Raw genomic sequence first — 18,065 nt, 5'->3', positions numbered from 1 at the left:
CCTCTTTGATGATGGCAATGGGGTGGGTGGGTGTCAGATATGCTTGCCTGGAGGCCATTCCATCATCTGGGTACTGTGGTGGAAAAGGCCATTTCTCTTGTCAAATAGCCAAATGTCTATTAGTAGTTGTGGGACAGCAAGAGGAGCTTTAGAAAATGAGCAAAGTTTCTCAGCAGGTTCATGTGGGAGAAGGCCTTTCCTGAGATAGTCCAGCCCCAGGACCATTTAGGGTTTTAAAGGCCCTGCTAGCCCATGTAATGAACAGAGCATTTTCTGGGGGCTCCATTCCAGGCACCTTCAGAGCTTTATCACACCAGCGTTATACTGTGCAATCACTGCGAATTGCATGCAAAGGACTCTGAAGTTTTCCAGCTTATAATCTGCTTTTATTGTGTAGTACTCCCATGCATCCCGCTTTAATTGTGCTATAAAGGCAAAAGACTTGCTGTATTTTGATACTAGTTTTCGAGTGTATCATCCAAGCAGCCACTGGGGCGCAGGAGCAGGATTTGAAGAAAAATTAAACAAATGCTTACATCTGCATAAGCTTTAAAGATAAAGGCATCAAAATTGGCACAGTAACAGATATTAAGGAGAGCTTTAAGCATGCCAAATTTGAATCGGATTGGGTCATCCGTTGATTTTTTATGGGTTTTTTTTTTTTTTACATTTCCCCTCTTAAACCCATTTCCTGGTATGCAAGGGATCTAGCTGCCCGGTAGCAACAACAGCAATGGTGACAGCTTAGCGCTGTAGGGGATAATTTGAGGGAAACAGCTATGTGGGATGAAGCTATCAGGCTCCGCTCCTAAGCATAGACTCCACCATAGGGCTTTTTCAGGCTTCTTCTCCATGTATATACTCTGCCCTGGGCCTCAGGCAATGTACAGGTTGCTAAAATAGACAATCCTAATAGTGCCCAAACTCTGTCATCCGAGGTGACCATTTGGGCCAGAGATGACCCAAAACATTTTAGTGCTTGGGGGGGTGGGGAATCCCAGTGTTGACTCTTTTGGTGGTAAAAAGCATGGTTAACAAGAAATTATTGATAATTTGCTCCCTTTTGATGATACACCTTCTCCAAATTCATTGCCTGAGGCAACCTGCTTGAAGCCAGCTCTGGTTTACTGGGGAGAAATTCAGGAAAACGATATTTTCTTTTAGGGAGAATTAACATGGAAAACACATGCCAAGTGCTTCCTCATCCTCTAAAGGGCAGAGTGAAATCTGACCCACATGCAGGACAGACAGTGGGACTCTGTCCTTGGCCATTCCTCATCCAGAGGGAATAGGAGGAACCGATTTCTCTGGAGTTACAATAAACTTTGGAATGAGGTCATGGGACAATTTCCCCCCTTCTCATTCCATTTGCATTATGACACCAAATCCTACTACTTCTTTCTTGAGTTGAATTTTGAAGACAAGCCAAGGAAGAACATTTGGTGGGATCGGGAGTGGCTGAACACTCTGGCCAAATTAGGGGACCAGCTGAAGGGGGAAGAGGCAGCGTCTGCAGTGGAAAAGAACAGAGTGCAGGGATCACAGTGAGTGGAATGAGTTGTGTCCCTAAAAATATTTAGAAGGCGACTTTTTGAAGGATATATTTTTTCAAATAAGGGAGTAATCAACCCAGCTAATGAATGAGAATCAGGGGATAGATGTTTTGGTGGATATAAGCGGGTGGGGTGGGGTGGGGGAATAGAAGGAAAAAGGGAGTGTTATGTATAACTTGAATTATTTGGTTTCCCGATGGAGCAAGCAAGGTTGGTGATCATAGAAAGTGTGGGGAGGAAGGGGAACGCAACAGTTGTTGTTGCAACCGTCAGTGAAGGAGAGGAAATGTACGAGGCATTTGCAAGCGGTTCCCAATTATTTCCTGTCTTTCTTTCTCACTCTGCAGGGATGATGGGCTGTGGAGCTCAAATGCTGCTGTGCCTCACAGCTCTTGCTGTCCTGTCATCTGGTGAGTCTGCCCCATCAGGGTTTTTCTTAATTACCCTGCACTTTGTAGGAGTGAGTTTGTACCAATGAAATGGAAGGGAAGGAAAGGACATGAGGAGGAGTTGTGTAACCAGGTTGGGGAGATAGGTGCATTTGCCACGGATGCAAAACTGACCAAGAGCCTGCACTGAATGGACAGCATTCAAGTTCAAAGCCATGTTAGTCCATGGCTGCAGAATAAAAGAAAAGACTTTGGGTGCTTTCAGACAGATAAGCGCCTAGAGCTAATATCAAAAGACGTGGTGCAGTTGTTCCACTTTCCCTCCTTAATGGCTTTTCTGTGGAATGGAAAAAGGTGGAAGAAACTGTGTGGAAACATTGGAGAATAGTAAATAGAAAACTGGCAGGGGGTAGGTAGGAAGTGAATCCAACACATCTGGAGGGCACCAGGTTGGAAAGGGCTGCTGCAGAGGATGCAGCATGGCTACTAGTGGGATCAGTGATCACTGCGTGTCTATATGACAGACATGCTGTTGATCCTCAGAGGTAAGACTCACTAAATTCAGTGCACGGAATTTTGCACGGTTAAATTGCTTTTAAGAGTAATTCTCTGTTCCTATAGAATCTTGGCACCTCTTCTGTGTCAGATAATGCTCAGCATTATCACTAAACTACTATTCCCGGGATTTTTTTGAGAGATGTCATGGGAATTAAACTGACATAAATCCAATAGAAGATTGTAGTTAACACATTCTATTTCATGGTGAGCTTCAAGACCGACAGCTCCTAGCACTACCAATGCAAAGACACTGGTCCAGTTCCCACGTAATGAGAAGCTGCCATGGGTGAATTTTCCTGTGGGCTTTCTCATCCCATGGAGTCTGCCATTTTTATATTTGGGGCACAGCAGTGGGGAGCACTGTAGCTTGTCATTACACGTGAACCTGGTGAGGATGGTTTGTCGGAGCGGCTGACAAGCCACCCACAATGCCAAAACATCCCATGGAGTCTGGATGGGTTGTCAACCGCCCGTCTTCACCAGGTTCACATGTATGAGAAGCGGTGGGGGTGGGGGTGGGGGTGGGGGCTTAGACTGCCAACGTGGCTCCTGAGGACGATGTAACCCAACATGGCAAAAGCCAGGTCATTGACTGGGTCCGTACGAAAGGGAGCTGGTTAATAAACCATGGTGCTTAGTTAGCCATCTCCACACATGGCAGTCAACTGGCACTTTTACCCTTGCCAGTCGCAACTTGTTACTACGTCTGTACCCAGCAAGGTTGGGTGGCTGAGGTGGTTAACAAACCACCCAACAACCCTAGAACAGGCCATAGGTTCACCACGCACTTTTGCCAGGTTCGGACCTCATCACAAACTGCACCTTGCGAGGATAATTAGGTAAATCAGGCAGCACATGACTACCATGCATGGGAAGGGTTAACGAGGCACCATGGCTTATTCACCACCCTCCTGCCATGTCAGCTGGACTGCCATGATGCTGTCATCCCATCTACTTCTTCGTGGTCTCTGTGCTTCACACACCTGGGCTCTGTGCCTGTGCGGAGCCTGAGCTCGGGAAACTTCCACAGCTGGAGGCGTTTTAAGGTGGGAACCCCGTCCCCACTGTCACGTGTACCTTACCTGACGGTTCACAGTTTCCCCTGTCTCTCTTTGACAGAGGCAGCAGGTAAGCCCCCCTCCCCCCTTCTCCTCTTACCTGTGTTCACTGTCCACCACCGGCAGCTTGCGTCTGGCGGCCTACTTCCAGGCTTCAGCATCGGTGGCAGTGGAAGCCACCAGACGCAAGCACCCGGTGGTGGACGGTGGACACAGGTAAGGGGGAAGGCGGAGGGGGGCTCACCTGGTGACTTCACCATCCACAGCAGCGGGTGGCGGAGGCACCAGGCAAATGGGGAGACTTTTCTAGGTCGCCTCGGAGGGCCCAAATTTCAACTCGGCTTCAACGCCGAGGCAGGTCAGGAACCCCCCAAGGCAGCCCCAAGGCAGATCAGGGCTGCTTCAGGGCCTCCGGATCGGCCTCCAAAGCGGATTGGGGGGTGGGTGCAAAGCCCTACTTGGCAGTCCTCCTCTTTCCCGAACCACCACGGAGGGAGAAGAATTCCATTTCAGTTCCCACGGTTCCATTTCCCCTATAAAATTAGCATGTGAGTCAAAGTCAAGCGCTCCAACCTCAGAGCTCCTCTGTCATGTGAAGTTTGGTCCTATGATGTCTTCCAGTTGCTTGGAGTGGACACTGCCCCTCACTGCCCCATTAATCAGGCTTCTGCAGTTGACCATCACATGCCAAGCTGCACAAAGTATGGGAGAATGGTGCTCATAAAATAATAGTATGGCCATAACAGTATCTCTTTTGTAATCTGGGAACTACAGTTCTAACTTTGGGGGATGGGAAGGGGGGAATTTGTAAGAGCCATTTTATGATAATTTATTAAATTACAGAATGGAAACAATATTTTCTTCCTCCTGCCTAGATTGGCTGTTGCCTGTGGTCAATGCTCAGGATGTTCCCGAAGACCCAACAGGTACATTTCCAGTGTCGTAAATGGGAGTAATTGGACAAGCTGAGTGGACATGAATCAGAATAATTATGCTTAGGATCACGATGTGAATTTGTATCTAGTCTTTGAATTTGGGGAGCTCACCCACACAAAGGGAAATATTAGTAGGTGTTTAGTTGGAACCCCATATGTATCGTGTGTGTGTGTGTGTGTGTGTGTGCACAAGAGTTGTCTTGAAGCATAAATCATACAAACCCATGTAAAATTTGACCTTCTCATATATCAAATAAGGCTTGGTCCCTTTGAAGGTGCCACAGGGCCCTTATTTTGAGATTTTATATATACCCTTATTCCAGTAGAGAGATTGAAAGTCTCCATGGAAATTAGCTGCGTTCATCAAGATGTACTAAACCATGCCTGAATCTCTATACAATATGGAAAGCCACATAGCTGAGGAACTCCAGTACCCTGTATGACTTTCTCAGTGATTTCAGGTGCATATTAAAAAGGATGGAGACAGAATGGAACCCTCTGGAACTGAAGAGAACAAATCCCACGGGAGCAGAACAGGAATCTCCCAGCACGGCTCTTTGCCCCCATCTATACGACAACAGGATAGCTCCTCATTAAATATAAACCTGATTTTTCATTGATTCGAATGTAGGTAAAGAGTGTCACACTGCAGCAGCAACAGCGATTTATGTCCTGAATTTTTCTTTGTAATGCAGTTATAAATGCGCACATGCGCATATACAGTGATACGAATCTATGGAGTAGAGCTGAGAGAAGCTATAAATTTTATATGTGGAGTTCCACAGATTCATATCACAGACAAACCGGGAATGGGGGCTGCCCCCATTCCTCCACATCAGGGGTAGGAAGCTATAACTCAGTGAAAGTTTGCTGGAATGGGGTGGTATTGGGGGGTGGGGGTGGGGAGGATGCTCTCACAGGGAGCCTTCAGAGCCTGTCCAGGATCACTGGGGATGGGGGCCTAGCTTGCACCTCTGCAAAGCAGTTGCCATTCAGTCTCAGTCCTGCCAGATAGTTGAAAAGGATCCCATAGTGGATGGTACTGAAATCAGCTGAGGAGTCCAGGATGATCAAGGGGGATCAATCTTCCAGGGAATGGACTGAAATGGATCCAGATAATTAGCAACCAAATTCTCTATGGGCCAAAGTACATGTGAAGTTAGAGCTCCATGTCTGAAACTGCCAACATCATTTTTTGTTTTGTAAAAGCTGCTGTGGAGCCCTGATTTGGATCAGGGCTGTAGCATGGGAGGAGGGTGTAATGACCCTTCGGTGGAAATGACCAGTTGGGAGCTGGTGGAATGGAAGCAAGGCTGGCTGTTTACTAGGGAGGCAGATGAGACTGTGGGGAAGGGAGAGTTAGGTCAGTCAAGGTGGGCAGTTGAGGGACAGGGGCTGTGGCAATTTCTGGGGAATTAGGAGCTGTAGAGTAAATTCCACCACATGTTCTACTTAGCGTAGACCCATTGAAATGAGTAGGATTTGCCCTACTCATTTCAGTGGGTCTATACTAAGTAGGAGTTACATTAGATTTTACCCATATGGGTTGAATTTGTAAACCACTCAGAGCGCTTCGGCTATTGGGTGGCATAAAAATGCAATAAATAAATAAATAAATAAATAATAAAATAAATTTATTTTGAGCATATGAGTTATTTATACTGCTGTTCTTATACTGAGTTGTTTTCATATGAGGCATCTGAGGCCACAGGTTAGTTAAATAGAGTTCTGAGTTGAAGATGAAAGATCTAGGCCACAGCTAGACCTCAGGTTTATCCTGGGATCATCCAGCGTTCGCCCCTGCCTGAGCACCGGATCCCCTGTGTGTCACCTAGATGAACAGGTTTGACCCCTGGACGATCCAGGGATAAACCTGAGGTCTAGCTATGGCCTTAGTCAAGCACATGGATGCCAACAGTGTTTTATTGGGTTTCAAATAAATAATAATAAATTCCTCTCCCTCTCTCACTTTAACAGTTGGATCACCTCTTTCCTCCATCTTGTAGTTCCTCCATTACAGTTGCTGTGTGCGTTCACGGCATCTTAGCTCTTTCTGCTGCAACGGCTTGCTTTTCTGGTGTCTTCTTCATAAAAAACCTGGGGGAGGTCTATACAGGTTCTTTACCCCGACCTAAACATGCAGATTCAAGTTTCAGGACACATGACGCAGCCACACATTCGTCGTAGTGCCGAGTTTTTACCGCGATAATGTGCATATCCGTAGTTGAAATTTACCGCGACTTTTGGATCAACGTCTGAATTTGCACCGCATTATAGTTGTGTGTCATTGGGGGAGCTAAATCGCATTTTGACATGTGGGTGTAGCTTTCAGGGCAGTACAAAGCGATTGGCCGATTTCCTGCCTTCCCACCTATCATGGCCTCCTCTGGGTCCCTTGTTCCTTCGCCCTGTTTTCATTTTGAATCATATGATTCTGCGGAGTTCCGCAGATAGAGCTTAGAATATTAAAGCAATGAGGGGGGAATGGGCAGCCAAAGGGAGGAGACATATTCAGTCCCCCTCTCACCTCACCACAAGCGCCCTGTGCTTCTCCTGCCTTTGGGAACCCTTTCCTTTTTGGAGGGTTGTCCTTTGCAATGCACTGCTTCCCCCTCTTGCATCCTCCTCTGCTGCCTCATTCCTCCTCCCCCGGAGCTCTGCAAATAAAATTTATAGCTTCGCTCGTCTATACTCCATAGCATCGTATGTGTGTGTGCGCGCATGTGCACATTAATAACTACACTGCAAAAAAATTCAGGAGATAAATTGCTGCTGCAGTGTGACGCGCTTGGCCTAGATTCAAATCAACAAAAATTCGGGTTTTTATTCAATGAGGAGCAATCCCGTTGTCGTATAGATGGGAGCCTGCTCAGGCTTCTGCTGCCATCCTAGGTGAACAGAGGGCTCCTTAATGCAGCCTTTTGGTTGAAGCTACGATTAGCCCCTCTCTTCAGAAAGATAAACTCTCTTCTCCTCTTGCTTCTTCCCTCCTTTAGCACTATTCCTTTCCTGCCCCCTTCTTTTAAGCCACCCTCCTTCGGTCCACCCATTTCCTCTAGCAACTGTTGCCATGATGACTCTCCCTCTTTTCATCATCCCATTTTCCTGGCCACGGTTACCCAGCGCCAAGGGGCCCTTATGTATCCTATGCCACATAGATTCCTTGCTGACCAAAAATATTCTGATCCTATACTGTAAATAAACTGCAAATAAACTCAGATTATGTTCCTTGCGGGGAAATACAGACCTGTACTGTACAGAACCCACATCAATAAGGTCTGAACACCTTCCCAGGAAACACTTCATTTCACGAGGGAGGGTCCTGACCCTTGCCCCCCCCCCCATGCTTCCTTGCAGCTGCTCTAATGTATTTAAATGGTTATTGGGATCAGTGCATCCGTAAGTGCTCATCATGACTATCAAAATGTTATTAATTAATGTGGGCAGCGCACAGAGTATCGATGTGTAAGTAAACACTAACTTTGTCTTCTACTCCAAAAGCCATATTTGCACTTCAAACATTTATGCAGCTTCTACTTTCATAGCTTTCCCTAAACAATCTTGGGAACTGTAGTTTGATGAGGATGCTAAGAATTCTCTGTTCGTGATCCTGAGCTACCAGTTGTAACTTGGAGCTCCACCCGACGAGCGTATTACTGCACGCTTGTTACTGGACACTCACGGATTGCTCACATAGAATCATAGAATAGCAGAGTTGGAAGGGGCCTACAAGGCCATCGAGTCCAACCCCCTGCTCAATGCAGGAATCCACCCTAAAGCATCCCTGACAGATGGTTGTCCAGCTGCCTCTTGAAGGCCTCTAGTGTGGGAATGCCCATAACCTCCCTAGGTAACTGGTTCCATTGTCATACTGCTCTAACAGTCAGGAAATTTTTCCTGATGTCCAGCTGGAATCTGGCTTCCTTCAACTTGAGCCCGTTACTCCGCGTCCTGCACTCTGGGAGGATCGAGAAGAGATCCTGGCCCTCCTCTGTGTGACGACCTTTTAAGTCTTTGAAGAGTGCTATCATGTCTCCCTTCAATTTTCTCTTCTACAGGCTAAACACACCCAGTTCTTTCAGTTTCTCTTCATAGGGCTTTGTTTCCAGACCCCTGATCATCCTGGTTGCCCTCCTCTGAACATGCTCCAGCTTGTCTGCGTCCTTCTTGAATTGTGGAGCCCAGAACTGGACGCAATACATGATGTCGTCTGCCTCTTGTGCGTCTCCCGCCCCTTCTGGCCTTCCTTGCACCGCAACCCCCCCGCCCCCCCAAAAAAGTCCGGTCGCTGCTCTTTCCTGCCGGACTGAATGGGCCTCGTTACTTCCTTTTTTCAGGAAGCGACGGAGCGACGAGAGAAGCGATGGGAGCGTTTCTACCTAGATGTGTTGGGCTCTTCCTCTTTCATCCCATCCCTCCTTTCTATTTCTTCTTGTCTTTCTTTACAGCCATGCACCCTCTCTGCTGCTCCCTCCCTCAAACACATGCTCTGGAGATGTTTTTGAAATGGAAGTGAGACTTGCCTGAGGGCAGCAAAATGTGCAGATATAAGTGGAAGAGAATGGCAGCCTCTTTACCCTCTCCTTCATGGACCTGTCCTGTCCCCAGATCTGTTAGCACACTAGCCAGATGTGCACTTCCATCACCTTTGCACAGCTGTGCACAAAACAACTGATGCCTACAAGTCCATTGTCTCTTTTTTCCAGCAGTGCCTGATGCAGAAGTGCCCACTGATGCAAAAGACTTAGGTGAGTTCTTTCTTCTTTGCCATATCCATCACTAGTGTCAGCGCTGATTCAAAATTGAGGGTTTTAGGGGCATGCTAAGATTTTTAAAGTCTGCAGCTTAATGAATGAGACTGTTTGCAAATATGGATGTCATATACACATCAGTGAGCCAGGATTGGCTGATGTTCCTTGTGAATTGTCCCCTTGCTGGACAACCTGGATTTGAAATGACTCTCCAAAACATTTCTACTAGAGATCCACTTTTCTCTTTTTTAATGCTTCCATTCCCATTCTTGTACATTGTGCATGCGCGCGTGCGTACGCACACACACACAGATTATTTCTTCTCTCTCCAGCTTTGGACGATCCTGGAAAAACAGCAGCAGATGATCAAGGTAAGCGCAGGGCCCGTTTTGCAAATAATGACATATTCTCTCTAAGATAGGAAAATACACTCCACCTTCTTCTTAGAATTGGTTCTTTGGTACAGGTCAGAAAATGCTTAGCTTCATTCCTGGGCAAGGCTTGATGGTGCTGATGTTAGAGTAAGAGTTGAAATGAACATCTGAAATTTACTGAAATTTCAAATTTTACCATTCAAATCCTGAAAACTTTAATTAAAAATTTCAATTTGCATTTAAACTAGTGCTGTGCCAAAAATGTCTCCCAAGGGGATTTTGACCATTCTCATTCAATTTGATAGAAAAGAAAGTGCTTTTGAAAAGAAATTCAAAGGAGAAGAAATTTCGGCGAAATTCTCATGGGTGTGGTTCAGGGTTCTTGTGTTTACCACACTTATGAGATGACTGAGGCGTATGTGTGAGTGTCCTGTCTTTCATTGCACAGTCCTCTCTTTGACAGCCTGTAGCCTCCTTAGCTTCCCCAGCCGCCTCCTCCTCCATCCCTTCTGGCTGTAGTCCACACTATCATTTTGGGGTCGTACTTGGGGCGCATGCATGCGCCTTCAGTACGGCGTGTGGAAGGGCCTCCAGTATTTGACATCGCAGTTTGCTGAGGAGAAATGTCAGGAGTGAATTCATTTAATCTCTTCTGCAGCTGGCCCTTGAGTGGAATAACAGTACAATAGCCTATTTTCCTGTTTAATTCCAGGTGATGGTGACCTAACAACAGCATCTGGTAAGTGTAGTTTTGTAGTCTATCCCTCTCTGTCCTATTTGTCCTCACCCATTCAACCAACGTCAGTTCCCAAGTATAGGTGAAATGTATTCATTGATGGCATACGGTATATACCTTTGTTGATCTGATTTTGCAACTTCTGTTTCCAGGGTGGCTTATAACATTATTTTGGATTTGGAAACTTTCATTTATTTATATAAAAACTATCCCACTCATGCCATTCATGGTTCCGTACAATATCTTTAGACAAAACAATATGACAAAACAATATAAAATAGAGTCAAACAATAAACCAACAATAATAAAAACAATACAAGTGGCTGAAACAGAAGAGCAGAAAGCTAAAAAGCAATGCAATGAGGGGGGCAGTCGAACCCCATCCAAAACAGGCTGAACACCTGCTCTGGGATCACCAGGAGGGAATCTACACGTCGTTGTGAGGGCGCTTACATGCGCCCCCAGTGCGCCCCCCACAACGACTGTGTAGACCGAGAAAGAAGAGGCGGAGGAAGAGGCGGAGGAGGAGACGGCTGGGGAACCGGCCGCGTCCTTGCCGCCGCCGCCTCCGCCTCCCCGCCGGCCTCCTGCTGCCGGCCTAAGAGCCACCCAAGCACAATTACAAAATACAGTATAAAAAGCACAACCAGGATAAAACCACACAACAATTGATATAAGATTAAAATACAGAGTTAGAACAGTAAAATTTAAATTTAAGTTAAAATTAAGTGTTAAAATACTGAGAGAATAAAAAGGTCTTCAGCTGGCGACGAAAGCAGTACAGTGTAGGTGCCAGCTGAAGGCCAGAGACGGTTTTTTGGAAGCCTGCCCCATTCTTTGTAAGGGCACTGTGTAGGAAATGTCTCATTGGATTTTAATCTGTCTGTATGCCCTGTATTATCCTGAGGTGGGCTGTGCAGTGGTGCTGGGAGCCTTCCAGGGGCAGATCAAGGCCAATGGTAGGTTGCTTGGAGTGTGGAAAGGCGGGGCAGATACCAGGGGGGGGTTGGTGGGTTTCACAAACCGAATGGCTGCCAGAAAGCCCGTGTAACCTTCTGCCACAGGGATTAACTGTTCCCACCCTGCAGCTGCAATGCTACGGGGTTTTTAAGGAATAAGCGGCCATGTATACACGTCCCTGGTCTCCAGGCAGCTGGTTTTGATGAATCCCCTCCATTGAGTTGACTTTATCCCAGTCGCGAGCCCCCCTCAGAGATCAATGGCATTAACTGGGACGTGTCCCTCTTTTCTTCCAGGATGCCACGAAGAGAAATTTCCGTGCACACGTTTGTACTCTGTTCATAAGCCTGTGCAGCAATGCATCAGTTACTTATGTGTTACCAGGTAAGGGGGAAGAAGCCAAGAGCTTTTGGTTTTTTTTATTAAGATACCCCATATTCTATGGTTAGACTAAATTATGTAAATTAGGTTTGTTGCTGAGTTTCTGTTGCACAATTTTTCGGCCAACTGATTCAACTTGATTATTTTAATGGTGTGTGAAAAGAATAATGGGATTAACAGATAGGGATGATGATGATGATGATTTCTATACCGCCCTCCATAGCTGAAGCTCTCTGGGCAGCTTACATAAGATTAAAACAATTAAAAACAATATACAAAATTTTAAACCACAAAAACATGCAACTTACAGAAAAAACTACATCTAAAAACAGCTATAAACAACTTTAAGCTATGAACCTAAAAACAGATCAAGGATTGGTGAAGCTCAGCACAAATTGCTAAATCCCTGGGAGAAGAGAAAAGCTGGTGCCAAAAAGAGAAAACTTGGTGCCGAACAGTTAGCAATGTTGGCATCATCAGGGAGATCATGCCATAATTGGGGGGCCACCACAGAGAAGACCCTCCTGCTTGTTGCCAACTGGGATATCATGGTGGAAAGACAAAACCATGAAAGCCAGGAAAGCCACAAGAACCTGTGAAATATTACCAATGGAACATGCCACCCCGTAGCTTTGCAGCATTGAAGCAAGAACTAGACACCAATATTCATGTATTTTCTGCAGCCATGAAGGCTGGAGACTTGCTTTCCCCACAAAACAATAAACAAAATTTCAGATTGTCCATATTTCTCAGCAATCACCTCACCATGGTCTGAGGCCATCACCAGCATCCCAGAATGCACATTTGGTGAACAGTTGATAATTGATAATCAATCGATAATTTATTTCACTGGTCTGAATCTAAAAAACATTCTTTCCTCCCTCCCTCTTAGATCAACCTGGGTTGAAAGTTCCCAACACATGAAGGGAAAAAATGGATGTCGAGGCAAAATGATTTATCACTAAGAACTGAGCAGGACTTTAGGATCCAACTATATGTTATATGCCACAGCGGTGTTGAACCTGAGGCCTGCAGGCCAAATGTGACCCACCTGGGGTCCCAATCCAGCTTTCCAGGATTCCTCACACGCTCTTCCTCTTACCCACAACCCACCATCGTTCGGTAGATGATGATGATGATTTAATATAGCACCATCAATGTTCCTGGTGCTGTACGTAGTAAAAGAATAAAACAGCAACACCCGGCCCCATGGGCTTGCATTCTAATAAAACCGCAAGAAAACAATAAGAGAGGGAAGAGAAGGCACCAAACAGGCACAGGGGACAATAAAAGTAACAATGTGAAAGTAAGAACAAAGTCACGTTCTAAAAGCTGTAGAAAAAAGAAAACTTTCCCATTGAGCTTTTAAAACAGTAATTGAACTCGTGATCCGCAAATGCTCTGGAAGAGAATTCTGGGCATAAGGAGCAGAGAGAGAAAATGGATGAAGCCGAGCAAGAGAAGTAGAGAGTGAACCACCAGCTTTTGCACACCCCTCCCCATTCTAAAAGCTTGAAGTCCCTCTCCTCAGGCTCAGTGACTGTCAGGAAGAGGTTTAAGCTAAATAGGCTGGCATTTTGCCCCTCCCCGTTCCCCTTCAGCCCTGCCCATCACAGGAATGCAGCCTCTGAAATTGAATTTGGCCCTTGAGCTGAAAGAGGTTCAACACCCCTGATGTATGCCAACATATAATCAAACCCCAGTGACTCTTCTTTTTAGGGAAATTTGCTTATGGAGCGGGAGATTTGAAATGATAAGTGAAGGGAGAAGGGTGTTTCACTTGTTCCTCATCTGCTGCTTTTCCAATTTGACCCTCTTCAAGACCCTTCCACACTGGGGTTTCTAACCTAAGTTTGCTAAGCTTGGATACTGGAACAGAGGGAAGGGAACCCTTCCACCCCACCTCCCACCCCATCACTGCTTTTTCATTCTAAATCATTCAAATGTCACCTGCTTTTCCTGAAAAATGGGGTTCAGTGACACTAGGGTGGCCATATGGAAAGGAGGACAGGGCTCCTGTATCTTTAACAGTTGTATTGAAAAGGGAATTTCAGCAGGTGTCATTTGTATATATGGGGAACCTGGTGGAATTTCCTCTTCATCACCACAGTTGGTCACTAGAGTATAGCTCCTGCAGCTTTAACTGTTGTGATGAAGAAGGAATGTCACCAGGTTCCCCATGCATACAAACGACACCTGCTGAAATCCCCTTTTCTGTGCAACTGTTAAAGATACAGGAGCCCTGTCCTCCTTTCCATGTGGTCACCCTAAGTCACACACATTTGTATATAATATGTTAAGTTTGGCACCCTTACTAGCATTTCTTTATCCACAGGTGCTTGCCTCTGTCAGTTTGAGTTTCTCATTGATTTTTCAGTTCTGTTGCCTGTTTTCTCGCCACCCTTACCCTATTATTTCCCATGACAGCCTCCGTCGGACATACATGATAAATAAGGAGATCTGCTCTCGTATTGTCTGCAAAGAGGATGAAGCCATGCAGGGTGAGTAAAGATGATTTTTATTATTTATTTATTTATTTAATTACATTTATATACCTCCCCACAGCCGAAGCTCTCTGGGAGGTTTACAACACTTAAAAATAGTAAACATTAAAAGTATACAATTTTTTTAAAAAAACACACACATAAAAAACAGTATAAAAACAACAGTATCCATTTAAAAACAATTGTGGGGTCCATTAAAAACAAACTTAACGTTGTTAAATGCTGTTAAAATGCTGCTAAAAATGCCTGGGAGAAGAGAAAAGTCTTATGATAAAGTTTTTCCCCACAAACAATCTCATACCAGGAAGAAAGGAAGGTATATCAAGTTTTCTTCTCCTAGAGTAAGAAGATGGTTTATACCAGTCTTCCCCAGGGCCCAGCTGGCCACAACTGATGGAAGTTGAAGTCCAAAACATCTGGAGGCCACTTGGTTGGGGAAGCCTGGCGTATGTCCTAGTTGTATGACCTCACCCATACGGTTGTGTTTAGTGGTGGACCCCATAATTCAAGAGGGACGCTTACAAATGGGAAAAGGTACAAAAGTGATAAAAGGGGAAGAAGAAGAAGAAGAAGAAGAAGAAGAAGAAGAAGAAGAAGAAGAAGAAGAAGAAGAAGAAGAAGAAGAAGAAAGGCTGAAGGCCCAGAGTATATTCTGCCTGGAGTAAAAGTAGGTTAAAAAGAGAATATGATAACAAAGGTATCAAAGGACATCAGAAGAAGGAAGGAACAAATCTAATCAAATTATAGATTATATGCTGTTATCTCCAAAACAACTACATTGATAACCTCCAGTCCTGCTGCTCTGACCCTACATACATTTGAGGTGTGTTTGCACTAATGACACGCTCAAAGAGAGTTTCGGCTATTGGGCGGTATAGAAATGCAATAAATAAATAAATAAATAGCAATAATTCACATAGGCTGCAATCCCATGCAGAGTTACATGGCAGTAAGTCACATTAAGCTTAAATATAGGTTGGCTTATGTCTGAGTAGGCATGTATAACATTGCAGTGTTAAAAAGTAAAATACTGAATTGACCAGTAAACTTAGGGCATGTCTAGATGAGTCCTTATCCCGGGGATCGCCCCAAGATCATCCCTGTGCATCCATATGACGCACAGGGGATCCTGGGGGCAGGGAGGGATGATCCCTCCATTTCCCCAGGATTACCAGGACAGCTTTTAGCTCAACTTTTCCTGCGGTCTCAGGATTGTCCCGAGACCGCGGGAAGTATGGGTGGCCGTCCCGGTTTCGTCCCGGCTCCTTACAAGGAGCTGGAAACCGGGCGTGGGGCACAGAGCTCCTCAGGTGCTCCGTGCCCATTGGGGGTGGGATGGGGGGTAACGGATTTGTTTTTAAACTGACCTTATCGTTGGAGCGCTCGTGCGCTCATCTTCAATAAAATAAAATTTGAAATGGTGGCCGCAACGTCCTCCTTCCTCCCGGGACGTCACATGCTGCGTGTGGACTGTGGGGGAGGATCTCGTGATCCGCATAACACAAGATCCTCCCCCTCCCCTCCCCTCCCCTCCCCTGGTGCACACATGCCCTTAATGTTAGGGATGTTCAAGGATTCCATTTGTTCTGTATTTTTAAGCAAACCAACCTAATTTATACCTGCTGGAGTAATACATGGTGGAATGTATTTAAAACTTACCTGAATTTTCCAACACAATTCTCAGCTCAGAAAATGTACCAATGTGCATATGAAATGCATATTTTAGATTAAAATGCATACCAAATGTGTGTACAAAGATGAGCATTTTAGGGTTAAGTGTGTAAAAATCCATATTTTGTGAAAAACTATGTTACAAATAATGTGGATTTTTGTGTGGCTTTAAAAAAAAAACCTGGAGATGGATGTAGAAACATGACTGAACGGACTTAGGAATGAACCACGGCCGGTGCTACCATAGAGGCCACTCAGGCGGCCGCCTAGAACGCCAAGATAAGAGGGGCGCCAGGCGCCGCGCAGCACTCACGCGCGTTGTTGGCCGTGAGCTGGGCTGGCCCAGCCCGAGGATTCAGCTGGGCCTGGGTGGGCGAGGTGGCACCCTGTGCCCGCCCACCTGAAGCAAAGCCAAGGACACTGGGGTGGCGTGGGGGCTCCACGTTCGGACTTCCGCCCGGAAGCCGCCTTCCCAGAGCCAGGAGGCCGCCGCCGCCGCCAGAAGAAGAAGAAAAAGCACGTGGCAAACACGACCCTGGCCCAAGCCAGCCTCTGCCTTACTCCCGAGGAAAGGGCACCGGGTCGCCTCGCCTCTCTCCTCAAACAGGCTGCAATGTCTAGGCAGACGGGCAAGCGGGACTCCCTCTCCCTTCCCCCAGGAAAGCTAGGGACTTGTGGACCCCTCGCAAGGCAAACTCTCCTGCTTCCCGATCCTGCACGCGTGGATCAACGGGACTTGCATCCGAGAAAGCCTTGCACCGGGAGGCACCGGTGCAGCCCGATCCGCCTATGCCTCCTTACTCGGAAGCCTTATTCCCCCGAGTAAACGTGTGGAGAGGATCGGGACACCAGTGCGCCCCCAAAGCGATCGTGTACTTGCCTGTTCGAAGAGACGAGGAAGAGGCGTCCTTGCCACCGCCGCCACCCACCTACCTCCTCGCCGGCCGGGTCGGAGAGCTCGGCAGAAGAAGGCAGGGTGGAGAGCGGAAGCCAAGCTCTCCGACCCGGCCGGTGAGGAGGTAGGTGGGTGGCGGCGGCGGCAGCGGCAAGGACGCCTCTTCCTCGTCTCTTCGCCAGGCAAGCTACACGATCACTTTGGCGGCGCATGGAAGCTCCCTCAGTACGACGTGTAGAATCCCCCCTGGTGCCAGGAACCCCATGCGTTCACTGTGGCATTGGGATTGCCCGCTGCCGCCCTGCGCCAGCGAAAGTGAGGGGTTTGAGCTCATCGCGGTAGCAACTTGCTGGCGTATAGACAGCCTACTGGTCTTGCAACTGAAGCTGAAATATCTTTGATTCTATACTTGGCACATATGGAAGCAAGTTTTAGTCTATCCTTACTCAGTAGCTACAGCGTGAGGAGTCTGAGAGAGGCACATGCTCGTTATATAATGCCCCTAGCACTTTTGTTTTGCTTTGTTAGTAAAGTAAAGCTGCTTCGGGAGGAGACGATTTAGAACAGAGAAGTGGGAGGGGATGGAAGGAGCTGCTGAACTCTTTGCTTGCCCAGGTTTTCCTCACTCCAAGTCCCCCCCTGGGCCTTTTACCTTCACAGGGTCCCAGATGTGTGTAACAGTGTACAGTGCTAAGATCCCCAGAAATGCCTCCCCACCACCACCATCTCAGTCATGACTAAAAGTAATTCTGTGCACACGTAGAAAAATGGCGGCAAGCATGGCAGGGTATTGGATGTGAGGGTGACCAAGCGAGCCTTTCTTTCTCTGGTCTTCCTCTAGATGAGATCTGCCGCCAGCTGGCTGGCCTGCCACCCCGCCGCCTCCGCCGTTCCGGCCAGCCTCGAGGACCGCTCTGCCGACGGGCTCAGGCTCAGCAGCAGCAGACCATTGAAGCTCAGTGAGCCTCAGAGCGTGGGGATGTTACAGGAGAGGAGGGACTGAAATCATGATGAACCCAAACCGTCCGCTGGTGGCAACACAACATGAGTTTGCTTTCTTCCCACAATTCCCTGTCTCGGGCGGTGCTCCAGTGCTGGGAGCCTCCTTGCCTGCATGCCACTAGTGGCAGCTCATGTCACCTTTGGGGTGCGATAGTAAGGCCCGTGTCATATGTTCTCACTTGCGTGTCGCTGTCGCCCGAGGGCTGCTTATATAAACCCTATGCACACCTGCCCTAATATATACATACATATGCATATATTCAATATAAGCAGCGGTGGGATCATGTCTGCCACCCCC

The 18,065-nt window shown here is 46.8% G+C and overlaps 1 protein-coding gene across 2 annotated transcripts; it reads left to right on the top strand.

Annotated features, from left to right (window-relative positions):
• Positions 1-1,356: 1,356 nt before the first annotated feature.
• On the top strand, positions 1,357-18,065 carry MFAP5 (microfibril associated protein 5). 2 transcript variants are annotated; one of them, XM_063119014.1, is made up of 9 exons: positions 1,357-1,544; positions 1,901-1,963; positions 4,434-4,484; positions 9,200-9,241; positions 9,577-9,615; positions 10,331-10,357; positions 11,611-11,698; positions 14,123-14,196; positions 17,607-18,065. In XM_063119014.1, exons 2-9 carry the CDS (start codon positions 1,903-1,905, stop codon positions 17,726-17,728), a joined length of 504 nt encoding a protein of 167 aa, XP_062975084.1. In that variant the 5' UTR covers positions 1,357-1,544; positions 1,901-1,902; the 3' UTR covers positions 17,729-18,065. The 2 variants fall into 2 exon arrangements, with proteins under 2 accessions (XP_062975084.1, XP_062975085.1); XM_063119015.1 differs by lacking the exon at positions 9,577-9,615 and having other exon boundaries at positions 1,378-1,544.

This window comes from Elgaria multicarinata, chromosome 3 (assembly GCF_023053635.1).
Source record: "Elgaria multicarinata webbii isolate HBS135686 ecotype San Diego chromosome 3, rElgMul1.1.pri, whole genome shotgun sequence".
Classification (NCBI taxonomy): domain Eukaryota; kingdom Metazoa; phylum Chordata; class Lepidosauria; order Squamata; family Anguidae; genus Elgaria; species Elgaria multicarinata.
This window is presented reverse-complemented; position numbering and strand designations above follow the sequence as displayed.

Excerpts from the sequence above, each read along its gene's own strand:
- MFAP5 (XM_063119014.1), top strand. The coding sequence starts at position 1,903 with ATGATGGGCTGTGGAGCTCAAATGCTGCTGTGCCTCACAGCTCTTGCT. Across the intron at positions 4,485-9,199 it reads TGTTCCCGAAGACCCAACAG|CAGTGCCTGATGCAGAAGTG; the intron begins GTACATTTCCAG and ends TCTTTTTTCCAG. Across the intron at positions 10,358-11,610 it reads TGACCTAACAACAGCATCTG|GATGCCACGAAGAGAAATTT; the intron begins GTAAGTGTAGTT and ends CTTTTCTTCCAG.